Below are 17678 nucleotides of genomic sequence, written 5' to 3'. Positions count from 1 at the left end.
CCACGTCATGGTCAGAGTAGGAATGAAGGAATAAGCAGAATGAATACGTGGCTTGAGGGATGGTGCAGGAGGGAGAGGTTCAGATTTTTGGGATATTGCAACAGGTTCTGGGGGAGGTGGGACTATTACAAATCAGTCGGTCTACACCTGGGCAGGACTGGAACTATTGTCCAATGGGGCTTAAACGGATGTGGCGGGGGTGGGAATGAAATGAGAGGTTAATGGAAAGGAAGGAGGTAGGAACTAAAGCCTGCAAGGAGCTAGAAAATGAAATCAGTGTGACGAAGAGGAAAAGTAGGCAGGGAGCAGATGATGAACACAAAGGGACAGGTGGTCTGAGGTGCATTTGTTTTAATGCAAGAAGTGTAGTAGGTAAGGCAGATGAACTTAGGGCTTGGATTCGCTACTGGGAGTATGATGTTATGGCTATTACTGAGACTGGGCTGAGGGAAGGGCATGATTAGCAATTAAATATCCCAGGATATCAATGCTTCAGGTGGGATAGAGAGGGAGGTCAAAGAGGTGGAGGAGTTGCATTACTGGTCAGAGAGAAAATTATAGCTGTGCTGAAGGAGGGCACAATGGAGGACTTGAGCAGTGAGGCAATATGGGCAGAGCTCAGAAATAGGAAGGGTGTAGTAACATCGTTGGGGCTGTACTACAGGCCTCCAACAGTGAGTGTGAGAAAGAGGTACAAATATGTAAACAAATTATGGAAAGATGTAGGAGTAACAGGGTGGCGGCAATGGGAGATTTTAATTTTCCCAACATTGTCTGAGATTCACTTAGTGTAAGGGGTCTAGGTAGAGCGGAATTTATAAGGAGCATCCAGGAGGGTTTTCTAGAGCAGTATATAAATAGTCCAACTCAGGAAGGGCCCATACTGGACCTGGTGTTGGGTGATGAGCCCAGCCAGGTGGTTGATATTTCATTCAGGGATTACTTTGGAAATAGTGATCACAATTCCATTAGTTTTAGAATGCTCATGGAATGGTCCTAAAGGAAGAGTGCTAAATTAGGGGAAGGCCAACCAAACCAAAGTTCAGCAGGAACTGGGGAATGTGGATTGGGAGCAGCTGTTTGAGGGGCAATCCACATTTGATATGTGGGAGGCTTTTAAAAAGAGGTTGATTAGAGTTCAGGCCAGACATGTTCCTGTGAAAATGAGGGATAGAAATAGCAAGATTAGGGAACCATGGAAGGCATGTGAAATTGTGAGATTAGCCAAGAGGGAAAATGAAGCGTACATAAGGTCTAGGCGACTGAAAACAGACAAAGCTTTGGAAGGATATCGGTCAAGTAAGATCAATCTGAAATGAAGAATTAAGAGGGCTAAAAGGGGTCATAACATATCTTTAGGAAGCAAGGCTAAGGAAAATCCCAAAGCCTTTTATTCGTATATAAGGAGCAAGAAGGTAACTAGAGAAAGGATTGGCCCACTCAAGGGTAAAGGAGGAAAGATATGCGTGGAGTCAGAGAAAATGGGTGAGATTCTTAACAAGTACTTTGCATTGGTATTCACTGTGGAGAGGGACATAATAGATGTTGAGGTTAAGGATAGATGTTTGATTAATCTCGGTCAAGTCAGTGTAAGGAAGGAGGAAGTGTTGAGTATTCTAAAAGGCATCAAGATGAACAAATCCCCAGGTCTGGATGGGATCTACCCCAGGCTACTGAGGGAAGCTAGAGAAGAAATAGCTGGGGCCTTAACAGATATCTTTGCAGCATCCTTGAACACGGGTGACATCCCGGAGGACTGGAGAGTTGCTAATGTTGTTCTCTTGTTTAAAAAGGGTAGCAGGTAATTATAGATTGATAAGCCTGATGTCAATGGTTGGGAAGCTGCTGGAGAAGATACTAAGGGATATGATCTATTTACATTTGGAAGAAAATGGGCTTATCAGTGATAAGCATCATCGTTTTGTGCAGGGAAGGTTATGTCTTACCAACTTAATATAATTCTTTGAGGAAGTGACAAAGCTGATTGAGGGAAGGGCTGTACTTGTCATATACATGGACTTTAGTAAGCCATATGATAAGGTGCCTCAATGTAGGCTGATGGAGAAAGTGAAGTTGCATGGGGTGCAGGGTGTACTAGCTAGACGGATAGAGAATTGGTTGGGCAGCAGAAGACAGAGAATAGTAGTGGAAGGGAGTTTCTCAAAATGGAGAATTGTGACCAGTGGTGTTCCACAGGGATCCATCCTCGGACTACAGTTGTTTGCGATATACATAAATGATCTGGAGGAAGGTGTAGGTGGCCTGATTGGCAAGATTGCAGATGACACTACGATTGGTGGAGTAGCAGATAATGAAGGGGACTGTCAGAGAATGCAGCAGAATATAGATAGTTTGGAGAGTTGGGCAGAGAAATGGCAGATGGAGTTCAATCCGGGCAAATGCGAGGTGATGCATTTTTGAAGATCCAATTCAAGAGCGGAAAAATGGAAAAGCCCTGGGGAAAATTAATGTACAGAGAGATCTGGGTGTTAAGGTCCATTGTAGTCTGAAGGTGACAATGCAGGTCGATGAAGTGGCCAAGAAGGTATATGGCATGTTTTCCTTCATCAGGTGGTGTATTGAGTACAAGAGTTGGCAGGTCATGTTACCGTTGTATCGGACTTTGGTTTGGCCACATTTGGAATACTGTGTACAGTTTTGGTCGCTGCATTACCAAAAGGATTTGGATGTTTTGGAGAGAGTGCAGAGGAGGTTCACCAGGATGTTGCCTAGTATGGAGGACGTTAGCTATGAGGAGAGGTTGAGTATATTAGGAGTATTTTCATTAGAAAGACAGTGTTGGGGGATCCTGATTGAGGCCTACAAAATCATGAGAGGTGTAGACAGGGTGGATAGTAAGAAGCCTTTTCACAGAGTGTGAGACTCAATTACTAGGAGTCATGGGTTTCAAGGTGAGATGGGAAAGGTTTAGGGGAGCTATGCGTGGAAGCTTCTTTATGCAGAGGATGGTGGGTGCCTGGAATATTTTGCCACTGGAGGTGGTAGGGGTGGGTACAATAGCTTTTGTTTAGATCAGAGTGGTGCTGGAAAAGCACAGCAGGTCAGGCAGCATCCGAGGAGCAGGAAAATCGACATTTCGAGCGGGTACAATAGCATCAGTTAAGATGTATCCAGACAGATACATGAATGGATAGGGAGCAGAGGGATATGAATCCTTAGAAAATAGGCAACAGGTTTAGATAAAGGAGCTGGATCGGTGCAGACTTGGAGGGCCCAGGGGCCTGTTCCTATGCTGTAATTTTCTTTGTCCTTTGTTCTTTGTTCCTGACATCTATTGCTTATTTCTCAGAGGCTTCCTGATGGCAAAGCAGATGATCATAGTTTACCAACCTACCATGGTACACCAAACAGAAATATCCACTAACTGGTGCCAGAAAGCACCCGAGTCTCTGGCAGAACTGTGTTGCCAAAGTATTTTCATTTTGCACTCACAAAAACAGAAATTGCTGGAAACGCCTGGCAGATCTGGCAGCATCTGTGGAGAGAAATCAAGAGTTAACATTTCAGATTGAGTGACCCTTCCTCAGAACTCCCAGCTGAGCTTTTCTGGTTTTGCATGATTTACAGCATCTTCAGTTTTTCAGTTTTCACTTTGCACTCATTAAGACAGATGTAAGAATGTCAAACCTTGAACAAACCTAACAGTCTCTACTACATAAAGAAGAGGCTGTTGATTATTTGGCAAATTTGACTCTGGCTGAACCATTGTTGTGGAGAAAATAACTATAGGCTCTCTAAGGTCAATTAAAAAGGCTTAAGTATATCGCTATTGGTTTCAGAGAAAGTATGTGTCGGAATATACCTTGCTACTATGAAATGCAAATAAACTATGTCATTAGCTCAATTTAAATTAGTTGCTATTCTCACACTCATGATTGTTTCGCAACTGCTGTTCAATTGCAGAATCACATCTCAGAGCAGGTACTTTGTTTCAGTTTGAGAAGCATGAGCTTGTATCGAGTGCAGAAAGAATAGTATAGAGTAAAATCTATACCCATTACAAACAAACGAAGTTACAATGCTGATTGATTTGATCAGCTAGTCACTGCAATGTACAACCTATATAGGACCTACATCAGACTGACACTAAAATTCAGACATAATGTTACTCAGCCAAAACGCCTTTCTGGACTAATGACAGCATCCAGTTAGAAGAATTCAATTTTAACATGAATTACAACCCAGGGGGATAAATGAGAAAAACTCCATGTACCATGACATCCCAAACCAATGACAGGACAATAACTTTCCTTCTAGTTGACTACTTTTTTGCCATCTGCTTGCAATCGAGTGGAGTGAAGACTTGGCAGGATTATATTTTGAAAACGGTAATTTGTTAAAAGACAAGTAAATGATCTCGGGTGAAATTTCACTGACTGGAGAGTGCCAGGAACTTTCTTCCTGTTTATGCTTGGGCTCTGTGACAGCAACTGAAGCCGTGGCACCTGCTGCTTTAGCCTATTCTGTCCTTTCAGGTCCCGAGAGACTTGATCTGCAATTCCAGCAGCCCATGTTTCCAAAAGCAGGTGTCAGCTCAAGGAGCGGGCAGACTTTCAAAGGGAGGAATCCTGCACAGGCATTCAAAGAACTCAGCAGAATGTGAGACAAATAATATGCATCTTGAAGGGTTATTTTTATGAGTGCTGTAACACTGGCAGGGTCGCAACAGGAGCTGACAGATCTGACATATTCATAACACGACAGGATGAGAAACCGCTGTTTATTAATTCAGACTGCCGTTTAAATCTATTACGTTGATGGTGTGAATGAAAAATGACTGAGGAGGGACTAGAGTTTGAACTGTCTCCCTGATTCAGTACAAGTTGGACTGTTTCATCTGTGACCCCAACCCAGACTGATCACTAACTTTGTCAGTACAGAGACAGCAGGAAAGGCACCATTGATTTGAAAACTGTACTAATCTACTATACTTAAGGGTAGACATTATGATCAATCAACTTGATATCCATACATTTTTTTTTTCACTTTATGATATTTAAACATATACAACAATTACAAATGGGCACATTACAAGTACAACAGGTTTTGTGTGTGATTCTGTGTTACTCTGAGTATCTTTCTAACAAAAACCAGAAATTGCTGGAAAAGTTCAGCAGGTCTTGGCAGCATCTGTGAAGAGAAATCAGAGTTAACATTTCAGATCCAGTGACCTTTCCTCAGAACTGACGGTAGCTTGGCAAATGTTGTTTTCTTTATTCAGAAGGTAGCGTGGGGGCAAGGAGTACACAATAGGTGGAGATGGAGCTCAAAGTGCATCCATCAAAAGTGAGGGAGGGCCAGGGATAGCGGGAAGGGACTAAATCAAAATGAAACTGGAGGTGGAAATAAAGTAGTGAATCCCCCATAGTGCCCACCTCTTGCTAAAGACACGGAGGGTATTGATGGATACCACGTGCTCCCTGCCCAAAGACACCAGGGCTGAAGAGATCATTTGTCTATTAAATGGGGGTTTCATTGTATTCAAGTGATGGATATTAACTGGGGATTCATCTGTGATCATAACAATGAAGTTTGAAATTATGGCTATTCAATGACATGTTATCTGTGTCTCTCTGCAATTGAAACATTATTCCAAATATATAGAGATTGGAATTCTGTGCCACCCACTGCCTGGATATCTAATGCAGAGAAATGACTCGATGAACAATCAGAAAATGACTGGTTTCTTTAGAACTGCTCCTTTTAAATGACAACCCATCTCTTTCTTTTTCCAGCTTGTCATTCGGGGACATTTAAGGCCACTCAAGGGAGCGAGCAGTGCATTCCCTGCCCTGCCAATAGCAGGTCCTTAAGCGAGGCATCCAGTGTGTGTTCCTGTCGCAACGGATACCACAGAGCAGACTTTGACTCGCCCAAGATGCCATGCACAAGTGAGTAGAGATTTGGCGATGGATTTAAAGAATGCGACACTGCTAAGTTGACTACTTTTTGAGCTTTAAGGCGAACTCCCTCATAATGAATGGTTAGACTTATTATGACTGGTAAAGGCAGTGGAACAGATTCATTGTTTCTTATTAAAGTAACAATTGATGTGTTGAATTTCTCCATTTTCAAAGTCCCTGAGTGAAAGAGATGTAGAAGACGGGGATTGTGGGGGTGTGAGTTAGTTGAAGCTATCTCATATCATCTTTGCTAAAGAGCAGTTGGAGAAAATGAGCCTGTTACACTTACGTTGACAGGATGGGATTTGTGATATCCATTCTGTTGTCAAGTGCAAACTGTTAAACACACACGAATAAAGTGTGTAACAAGGGGTATGCCAGGTTCCAAGCTGTGATACGGGACTCAGTAGACAGAGGCACAGGCAATCATTTCCCATGTGGACAGGAAGACATCAGAATAGTGTGTTGCCTCTCTGGTGCCAGGATCAAGGATATCTCGGTGAGGGTGCAGAATATTCTCAAAGGGGAGAGGGACCATCAAGAGGTAGTTATCCACATTAGAACTGATGACATAGGAAGAGAAAAGGATGAGATTCTGAGGAGAAAGTACAGCAAGTTAGGCAGTAATTTAAAAAATAGAAATTCAAAAGTACAGGTGGAAATTATACAGTGAATAGCAGAACCCTTCAAAATATTGATATACAGGTGCAGGTCCACAGGTCACTGAACGTGGCAGCGTAGGTAGATAAGGTAGTATAAAAGACTTTTGGCATGCTTGCCTTCATTGGAAGGGACGTTGAGTAAAAGGATGGGCAAGTTACGCTGCAGCTTTATGGAACTTTAGTTAGGCCACACTTAGAATATTGCGTACGGTTCTGGTCACCACACTACCAGAAGGATGTGGATGCTTTGGAGAGGCTACAGAAAAGATTTACCAGGCTGTAACCTGGTATAAGGAAATTAAGTTATGAAGAAAGGTTGGATAGACTGGGTTTGTTTTCACTGGAAAAGCAGGAGGTTGAGGGGTGATCTGATAGTTTATAAGATTGTGAATGGTATGGATAGAGTGGAAAGTATGAGGTTTTTCCCCAGGGTAGAGTGGTTAATTAGTAGGCAACACAGGTTCAGAGGGGAAGATGGAAAAGAAATGTGCAAGACAAGTTTTTCACACAAAGAGTGGTGAGCACCTGGAACACGTTGGCAGAGGAGGTGGTAGAAGCAGAAACAATAACAGCATTCGAGAAGCACCTGGATGAATGCATGAATAGGAAGGGAGTAGAGGGATACAGAACCTTCAGGTGAAGACAGTTTTAGTACTGAAGGGCAAAATGTATTGGCACAAGCTTGAAGAGCTGAAGGGCCTGTTCCTGTGCAGTATTGTTCTTTGCTCTTTGTTCTAAGTCCTTGAAAATAGTAATATCTGGATTACTACCAGTGCCACGAGTGAGTGAGAATAGGAATAGGAGGATAGAGCAGATGAATGCCTGGCTGAGGAGCTGGTGCAGGGGAGAAGGATTCACATTTTTGGTTAATTGGAATCTCTTCTGGGGTAGAAGTGACCTGTATAAGAAGGACGGATTGCACTTGAATTGGAAGGGGATTAATATACTGGTCGTGAGATTTGCTAGAGCTGCTCAGCAGGATTTTAACTAATAAGGTAGGGTACACTTGGGAAAAGGAGTAAGTCAAACAGTCAGGGCATACAGGAACAAGTCAGAGAATGAGGTAGGACTGAGAAATTAAACTACATTTATTTCAATGCAAAAGGCAGATGAACTCAGGGCATGGTTGGGAACATGGGACTGGGATATCATAGCAATAACAGAAACGTGCCTTAGGGATGGACAGGACTGGCAGCTTAACGTTCCAGGGTATAAATGCTAAAGGAAAGATAGAAAGAGGAGGGAAAGAGAGGAGCAGGAGTGGAGTTTTTGATTTGGGATAATATTATAGCTGTTCTCAGGGAGGATTTTCCTGGGAGTACATCCAGGGAAGTCATTTGGGTAGAACTGAGAAATAAGAAAAGGATGATCCCCTTATTGGGATCATACTATAGACCCCACCCATTAATCAACAGGAAATTGAGAAACAAATTTGTAAGGAGATCTCAGTCAGAATAGTAAGAATAATAGGGTGGTTATGGTAAGGGATTTTAACTTTCCAACCATAGACTTAGACTGCCATAGCGTTAAGAGTTTGGATGGAGAGGAATTTGTTAAGTGTGTACAAGAAAAGTTTCTGATTCAATGTGTAGGAATACCTACCAGAGAAGATGCAAAACTTGACCTACTCTTAGGAAATAAAGCAGGGCAGGTGACTGCGGTATCAGTGGGGGAGCACTTTGGGCCCAGTGACCATAATTCTATTAGTTTTAAAATAGTGATGGAAAAGGGTAGACTGGATCTCAAAGTTAAAGTTCTAAGTTGGAGGCAGACTAATTTTGATGGTATTAGGCAAGAACTTTCAAAAGTTGAGTGGGGGTGAATGTGGCAGGTAAAAGGATGGGCTGGAAAATGGGAAGCCTTCAGAAATGAGATAACGAAAGTCCAGAGACAGTATACTCCTGTTAGGGTTAAGGGCACGGCTGATAGCTATAGCGAATGCTGGATGGCTAGAAAAATTGAGGTTTTGGTTAAGAAGAAGAAGGAAGCACACATCAGGTATCCCTAGAACAGTGTAAAGACAGTAGGAGTATACTGGAATATCAGGAGGGGAAAAGGGGAAAATGAGCTGGCTTTGGCAAATAGGGTTAGGGAGAATCCAAAGGGATAATCCCAATACATTATCGATGAAAGGGTAACGAGGGAAGGAATAGGACCCCTTAAAGATCAGAAATGATACTTATGTGTCGAACCGTAGGAAATGGGAGAGATACTAAATGAGTATTTTGCACTCATGTTCACTGTGGAGAAAGATAGGGAAGATAGAGGATGTGGGGAAATTAATAGCAACATCTGAAAATGTCCAGAATGGAGAGGAGGAGGTGCTGGACCTGATTAGGTGTACGCTTGAACTCTGTGGGAAGCTAGGGAAGTGATTGCTGGTCCCCTTATTGAGATATTTGTATCATCAATAGTCACAGGTGAGGTGCCAGAAGGCTGGAAGTTGGCTAAAATGGTGCCACTACTTAAAAAAGGTGGTAAGGAAAAGTCAGGGAACTATAGACCAGTGAGCCTGACATCGATGGTGGACAAGTTAAACAGTCATAGAGATATACATCGCAGAACCAGACCCTTTTGGTCCAACTTGTCCATGCCAACCAGATATGCTAGCTTAATCTACTCCAATTTGCCAGCACTTGACCCATATCCCTTCAAACCCTTCCTATTCATATACCCATCCAGATGCCTTTTAAATGCTGTAATTGTACCAGCCTCCAAAGTGTCACCAGTAGCTCATTCCATACACGCACCACCCTCTGTGAGAAAAAGTTGCCCTCTGTGAGAAAAAGTTGTCCCTTTTAAATTTTTCCCCTCTCACCCTAAACCTATGCTCTCTAGTTCTGGTCTCCCCCACCCCAAAGAAAATACTTTGTCTGTTTATCCTATCCATGCCCTTCATGATTTGATAAATCTCTATAAGGTCACCCCTCAGCCTCCGACAGTCCAGGGAAAACAATTTCAGCCTGTTCAGCCTCTCCTTATTGCTCAAATCCTCCAACCCTGGCAACATCCTTGTAAATCTTTTCTGAACCCTTTCAAGTTTCATAGCATCCTTCTGATAGGATGGAGACCAGAATTGTGTGCGATAATCCAAAAGTGGCCTAACCAATGTCCTGTACAGCTACACTGCCACCTCCCAACTTTATTGGTGCTCTGACCAATAAAGAAAAGTGCACCAAATGCTTTCGTCACTGTCCTATCTACCTGTGACTCTATTTTCAAGGAACTATGAACCTGCACTCCAAGGTCTCTCTGTTCAGCAACACCCCCCAGGACCTTACCATTAAGTGTATAAGTCCCGCTCTGATTTGCTTTTCCAAAATGAAGCACCTCACATTTATGTAAATTAAACGCCATCAGCCACTCCTCAGCCCATTGGCCCATTTGATCAAGATGCTGTTGTATTCTGAAGTAACCTGTTTTCACTGTCCACTACACCTCCAATTTTAGTGTCATCTGCAAACTTACTAACTGTACCTCTTATGCTCACATCCAAGTCATTTATACAGGTAGACAACCCTTTATCCGAAATCCGAAAAGCTCCGAAGTCGAAAGGTTTATTTTTGTAAAGTTTTTTTCTCATCGACAAGGTTGTTTGGCAAGCAAACAGTTAACCAAACTCCATACCACTCTATACGTGTCACTCAGATGTGACATGTGGAGGTGTGGCCCAGCACTGGCAGGCCTCATTTCTGTTTCAGGGCCCATTTTACTCAAAGTAAGTCTATTCTTAGGAAAGATTTTTGAAATTTCACCATCAAACTGCCACTTACTCTGAAATTTGAAAAATTCTGAATTCCGAAAACTAGCTGGTCCCGAGCGTTTTGGATAAAGGATTATGCACCTGTATAAATGACGAAAATTAGTGGACCCAGCACTGATTCTTGTGGCACTCCATTGGTCACAGGCCTCCAGTCTGAAAAACAACACTTCACCACCACCCTCTGTCTTCTACCTTCGAGCCATTTCTGTATCCAAATGGCTAATTCTCCCTGTATTCCATGAGATCAAATCCAGTTTCCCATGAGGAATCTTGTCAAACACCTTACAGAAGTCCATATAGATCGTATCCACCACTCTGCCCTCATCAATCCTCTTTGTTACTTCTTCAAAAAGTTCAATCAAGTTCATGAGATATGATTTCCCACACACAAAGCCTTGGTGACTATCCCTAAACAGTCCTTGCCTTTCCAAATACATGTAAATCATGAGTCTCAGGATTCACTCCAACAACTTGCCCACCACTGATGTCAAGCTCATTGGTCGAAACAAGACATACGTGTATTTGGAAAGGCTTGGACTGATTATGGATAGTCAGCATGGCTTTGTGAGTTTGAAATATGTCTCACTAACTTGATTTAGTTTTTTTGAAGAAATAACGGGGGAAATTGATGAAGGCAGAGTGATGGACATAATCTACCTGGACTTTAGCAAGGCATTCTACAAGGTTCCTCATGGTAGATTGGTTAGCCTGCTTAGATTACAGGGAAGTGAGGGAAAACTAGCCACTCGGTTACGAACTGGCTTAAACATTGGAGATAGAAGGTAGTGGTGGAGGGTTGCTTTTCAGATAGGTGGCTTCTGACCAGTAGTGTGGCACAAGGATTGGTATTGGGTCCACTGCTTTTCGTCATTTATATAAATGATTTGGATGTGAACAAAGGAAGTTTAGTTAGTAAGTTTGCAGAAGACACCAAAATTAGAGGTGTAGTGGAATGTGAAAAAAGTTACCTCAGTGTACAATGGGATCTTTAACAGATAGGCCAATGGGCAGATGGAGTTTAATTTAGATAAACATGAGGTGCTGCATTTTGGAAAGACAAGTTAGGGCAGGACTTATACAGTTAATGGTAAGGTCAGGGGGGAGTATTGGTAATCATAGAGACCTTGGAGTGAAGGTTCATAGTTTCTTGAAAGTGGAGTCACACATAGATAGGATACCGAAGAAATTGTTTGTTATGCTTGCCTTGATTGGTCAGGGCATTGAGTACAGGAGTTGGGAGGTCATGTTGTGGCTGTACAGGACATTGGTTAGGCCACTATTGAAATATTGCTTTCAATTCTGGTCTCCCTGCTTTCGTAGGATGTTGTGAAGCTTAAAAGATTTCAGAAAAGATTTACAAGGATGTTGCCAGGTTTGGAGGGTTTGAGCTACAGGGAGAGGCTGAATAGGCTGGGGATGTTTTCCCAGAGCGTCGGAGGCTGAGGGTTGACCTCATTGAGGTTTATAAAATTATGAGTGACATGGATAGGATAAATAGATAAGGTCTTTTCTCCAGGGTGGGGGAGTCCAGAACTAGAGGCCTCAGGTGAGAGGGTAAAGATTTAAAAGGGTCTTAAGGCGCAATGTTTTCACTCGGAAGGTGGTGCAGTTATGGAATGAGCTGTCAGTAGTCGATGGAAACTGGTACTATTACAACATTGAAAAGGCTTCAGGATGGGTACATGAGAAGGAAGGGTTTAGCATTTTATGGGCCAAATGCTGGCAAATGATACTTTATTTATTTAGGATATCTGGTCAGCGTGGATGAGTTGGACTAAAGGGTCATTTTCAGTTCTGTATATCTCGATGACTGTCTGAGTCTAAAGTTACAGGTGCACCCCCTCCAAACACATTGTGTGTGTGAGAGTGCTTTTTGAACTGTGGAACCTTTGGATGGAGGTTGGTTAGTTTGTGGTCCATTGTTGGGGAGGGGTGGTGCTGCTCTTTGGGGTGCCAATTTCAGGTGAAGTAATCCATGATGTTGAGCGATATTGATTTCACTGTGATTCAACTGCAGTGTGTTAACATCCATGTGCTAAATGAGCCTTATGGCAACATTAAGATGTGTGTGGTTATTACTTTCCAAACACATTGATCTGATTATGATATGTTCATTCTCTAATTGTCAGATAGCAATAAATGGGACACATCTGCCCCTCAGTCCAACAAATCAGTTACTCTGATTTAAAGAATTTGCAGTCATCGCACAGATCGTTATGTCACCAAAGAATCCATCCTCAGCTGATATAGGCATGATGTTGAAGCTGCCTGTATTGGTTCAGATGATGCAGTTGGTCTGATGCAAAGCATGATCCAGAAATGTCCCGGGATGGACCTCTCATTCTTTCTGAAATATCCGACACTTGCTGTTTGTGAGAAGACCATGCACAGCTATTTCAGTGTCTCAGACTAATGAGGAGAAACATCATGATTTCATCTCTGATTTACTGTATTTTTACATTGTGTCCAGTTGAACAGGCTTGCATATTGTCTGTATGTAAGTCAGTACATATCCACACAATGTAAAAACACAGTAATCAGATGGGTGCCACCTAATTGGAAGGTAATCACCACATAATCAGAATGTGCCACCTCTCAGATGGATATGAAAGATTCTGTAGCAGTATTTTGAACAAAAGTAGAGGGAATTCTTCACAATAACTGTCAATCTAAATCTCATACCTATACATACACACATATATATAGGTACTTTTGCTTATGTCTGCGTGTCTATGTCAATGTGTGTATACAGTTGTGTATGTATATACTTGTGCGTTTGTAGCTGTGTGAATATATGCAGCTGTGAGTCTGATTGTGTGCATATTTAGTCAATCAATATGCCTTCATTAGAAGTTCATCTCATACAAGTATCTCATCTTTTGAAAAAGCCATTAAGATGCTGGATGGGAAGGGCGGTAGATTTCTTGATAAAATACCGTCCAAGAGGATTCCCTAAAAGATTAAAAGCTCAGTAATACTGGTAATTATTGAGCTGCATTGTAACTAGTTGGAGAAGATCAAGCAGAAAATCATCCAAGATTTCCTTGGATTTGCGTGATGACCAGTTGCTGGTGGGTTCAATGTTGGAACTTTCATTGTTCTCATGAATGATCTCAATGTAAGTGTTGGAGCATGATCTTCAAACATACAGGTTAAAACAGGATCTCTGCAAGTGTTAAGGATGTAAATGATGTTCAGCGGACTCAAGTCAATCTTAATATGGTGGCAGATTGGATTCATGACTGGGAAGTGCTGTTCATCAGAGATATACTGCAGGATTACATATGTAGCAAGGCTGAATGCTCAACATATATACATACTTCATGGAAAAACATGAAGTATGGTGGCGGAACAAAGATTTGGGTATTCCAGTACACGGATCTCTAAAGATACATGGGAAATGTCACAAAATGATAACCCAAGGAAATAGGATATTAATGAATATAAGAAAAAACAAGCAGTTTATTGTTGAACAAGACCATCCTCAGTTGGAAAGGTACAATTATTCAATAAAATCAGAATGTTCTAGAGAAATTTAGCAGATCAAGCAGCTACTGTGGATAGGGAACAACAGAGTTAATAATTCGAGTCTGATCTGGTTCTACATTCAGAACTGAAAGGGCAATAAAATGTTTTTGTTTTTGATGCTGTTGACAGAGGTGGAACAGACTGTGAGGGTGCCCAGAGCAAAATGCAAAGAGCATGCTAACAGTGATGAAGGAAGGACAGAGATGTAAAGCAGGTTATGGAAAGGAGAAAATGGGTCTGTTCTCCTGAGAGCAAAGTCAACAAGTCAGATACAAGACATGGCCTGGTGTGATGCTGAGAAGGAGGAGGGGTGTGTCAGATAAATGGAGGACAGAGGTCTTTGAAGTTATGGAATTCAATAGTCTGTCCTTGAAGCTGGAAATTGTACAAGTAAAAAATGGGATGTTGTTCCTCCTGTTAGTTGGCTCAATGTATTTTTCTTTTACGATGGTTATTTTTTACTTCAAAACTGTACTTTATCCCTAACAAATCATTATATACCTACATAATCACTAGAGCATTAAGATTCTGTGCACAGTCTTTACCTATGGACAGCAATCAAACCCAAGGTACTTCTTACTTATGCAAGACTATAGTTACATACATTTGAGGTACCATGAGGGTCTGATAACTGAAGGGAACCCCATTATATTTTGGCCAAAAGACCTCAGACAATGGTCTTTTCACCCTGGTCCTTGGTGGCAGCTGCCCCAAACTTCAATGCAGCCCTCAGCAACTAGTCCTGGAACTTGGAATGTGGCAGTCTACAACACTCTGTTGAAGTCAACTCCAAGCTGTCTCACTATTGATGATGTTCGATATTGCTGTGTCCTCTGAGATCCACTTGCAGACACTCTGAGGCCACTTATTGTGATGTCTCATTTATTGAATGTGGTTTGTGTGGTCAAGTGTGATCCTGTAATATCTCAGGCAACTGTGTCATCAGTACGTTTCACGTAGGTGCTGACTTGCTGAAGTGAATGAAGAGGAAAAGACAAAGTGTAAACAGCTCAGAGGCCAAACGATTTCCATGGGTGGCTCCCATTTCCTGTTCTCCTCCTCTTAATCTGTGAAGGACGTATTGACCCTCAAGGCCACTTGATAGCCTGTGCTCTCCCTCCCTCTACATAAGAATTTCAACTGAAACATCATTCAGTCACTGTTTTCTAGGGATCTTACATGTATCTATTTCACGCTATCGACTTAAAGAAGAAGCTTTTCATTCAGGACACCAAGCCACATTCTCCCAGCTGCTCTTTCCACTGGTACAATAATGTTATTACCCAAACCATAATATTAGAGAGATTTTACAATATGGGTAAGAATGATGCTTCAGCTGTCTCCTCCTCTTTCTCAACACCTCATATGTACAACAAAGCATGAGTAGTCCATTCAGCCCATTGAACCTGCTCTGTCATTCAACTTAGATCAAGTCTGATATCTCACTCAAAATCAGTCTCCTGCATTACCCCTTCATCCCATGATGTCTCAAATGTTTGGAAATTTATTGACCTGTCTTGAATATGCTGAATGACTGAGCCCTCCAAATTCCAAAGATTCTGAGTGACAAAGTTCCTTCTCATCTCAGACCTGAAAGATCTCCCTCTTATTCTGAGACTGTTCCCCTTGTTTCTCGAATCCCTGCACTCCAGTCAGGTGTAACATCCTTCCTGCATTTATCCTATCGAGCACTGTTTGAATTTTGCATGCCTCTATGAGATTGCCTTTCATTTATTATTGTAAATAAACATACAACTTAGGAGCACTCGTTTTGTTTCAAATCAGTGCTTCACGGATAACATAATGCTTTCTAACAACAGTGTTTGAGTCCTCCAGATGGGTCTGTCAAATTATGTTCCTGGTATTGAATTGAAGGATCAGATTGAGGTTATCAAGAGCAAAAGACTACATTCGATAAGTATCACCCTCTCTAAATTTGTATGGTTAGGACAGAAACTTTGAAAGGTATCTTGTGAACTCAGTGGCATAAATAACCTTCTCCCAATTAGCCTCATGGATGGTGCCTGAGATGAGTCTCTCAAGTAACAGGCCTCTTCAAACCAGCTTGATAATTAATTAAAACACAAACACACACTCACTCACTCACTCACTCACTCACTCACTCACTCACACACACACACACACTCACACTCACACTCACACACACACACTCTCACGCACACTCACTCTCACACACACTCACGTATACACACACGCACATACACAGGCCAAACAAACCTCAGAACCGGCAGAGAGCTTTAATTGTAAGCCTTGTGAAGGTACTGTTATCAATTGTTCCCTGAGCAGTCTGCCTGCCCCTCCTAGTGGCTGCTTTAGGAGCTGTCATGTCAATGGCTTTCAAGCAGCAGAGGCCATTTTGACTCAGGCAAAATTGTTTGGGCATCCTGAAAAACATCACTGTCCAACCTGTTGGTCAGATGGTGACATTTTACCATGTGGAAATCAGTTTTCTAGCCCATGGACTTTGATGTTGTGATATTCAGTCAGTGAGAATCTGATGGCGATCGTAACCAACAAGGTGGTTGCTACATTGTTCTTCTTTTATTTTGAGGCAAAGAGGGTTATGTTCCTCAAAGAGTTTTGTATAGGAAATGAAACTCCGGGGGTTCCATCTTGGTAATCATGGCAGCAGGCTGTGAACTATGTGAAGTGGAAGGTGGATGTATTGCAGTGGGGGAGGGGGAGCTGCTGAATTAGTTTAAGTGCCTCACCCAGGGCTACAGTAGCACAACTGGCCTTCCCTGTTGGGTGATTATTGCAACTGCCTCACGCCTCAATAAGTTCACTTTTTCATGTCAATGATAGATTCTGTAGGTGCAGATGATCATTCCACCAATTTAATGCCAGCGCCAATAAAATAGACTTTTTCTTCCTCACCCAGTTAATGTTACCAACTCTGTTTGGACCCCAAAGTTTTCATCATCTGGTCTCCAACTCCCCCAGTCTTCCTGCGTTTGATTTCCAACCATAGTCCAATCACAGTCTTCCCACACCAAGTGGAAAACCACCACCTTCTCGTTACCTGTTTGAGATAATGACCATCAATCAAACTGCCTTCTCTCCCGAGGCTCAAATTTTTATAACTATTAAACAGGAATGTTCAAGGCAAGTGCAAAGAGAAACATTTTTTATTAATTTTTCCTATATTTTTCCTGCTGAGTTGCTCTGAGCAGTGTTCACGGATTCCTTTTCAAATCCTGCAAATTTGATAGTATGGGTTGTTCTCGTCTAGTGTGCTACAGGATCAGTTGATTGGTGGCAGATTTGTAAGTTAGAATGCACTAATTTTCACTTATATGAATACCCCGAAACCTTTGTCAAAGAGAGAGAGAGGGAATCTGTTGTATTTCTTTTGCTTTAAAAAAAAACCTGACATGTATGCAAATGTTTCTATAAATGAGTGAGATCACCAGGCCAATGGAAGAGGGAGAGTAATTTATTTTTTCTTCACTTGTGGGGTGTCACTGGTTGAGCGAGCATTTATTGCCCATCGCTAGTTGCCCTGAAGAAGGTGCCCTTTTTAAACGCCTGCAGTCCATGTGCTGAAAGTTGATTAAAAATGCCATTAGGGATGGAATTCCAGGATTTTGACCCAGTGACAGTGAAGGAATGGCGATATATTTCCAAGAGACCTTGGAGTGCAGGTTCATAATTTCTTGAAAGTAGAGTTGCAGGTAGACAGGATAGTGAAGAAGGTGTTTGGTATGCTTTCCTTTATTGGTCAGAGTATTCAGTACAGGAGGTGGGAGGTCATGTCATGGCTGTACAGGACATTGGTTA

General features: G+C 42.1%; 1 protein-coding gene across 1 annotated transcript in view; it reads left to right on the top strand.

Moving 5' to 3' along the window:
• LOC122555678 (ephrin type-B receptor 1) overlaps positions 1 to 17678 on the top strand; it is a 454146-nt gene that overhangs the window by 268720 nt on the left and 167748 nt on the right. Inside the window, exon 4 of the mRNA XM_043701673.1 lies at positions 5757 to 5912. Coding sequence (XP_043557608.1) covers positions 5757 to 5912 — 156 coding nt within the window. The remainder of the gene's footprint in view (positions 1 to 5756; positions 5913 to 17678) is intronic.

The sequence above is a fragment of the Chiloscyllium plagiosum genome, chromosome 13 (assembly GCF_004010195.1).
Source record: "Chiloscyllium plagiosum isolate BGI_BamShark_2017 chromosome 13, ASM401019v2, whole genome shotgun sequence".
NCBI classification, from domain to species: domain Eukaryota; kingdom Metazoa; phylum Chordata; class Chondrichthyes; order Orectolobiformes; family Hemiscylliidae; genus Chiloscyllium; species Chiloscyllium plagiosum.
Note: the sequence above shows the minus strand (reverse complement) of the source record. Positions and strands in the feature narration are given on the sequence as shown.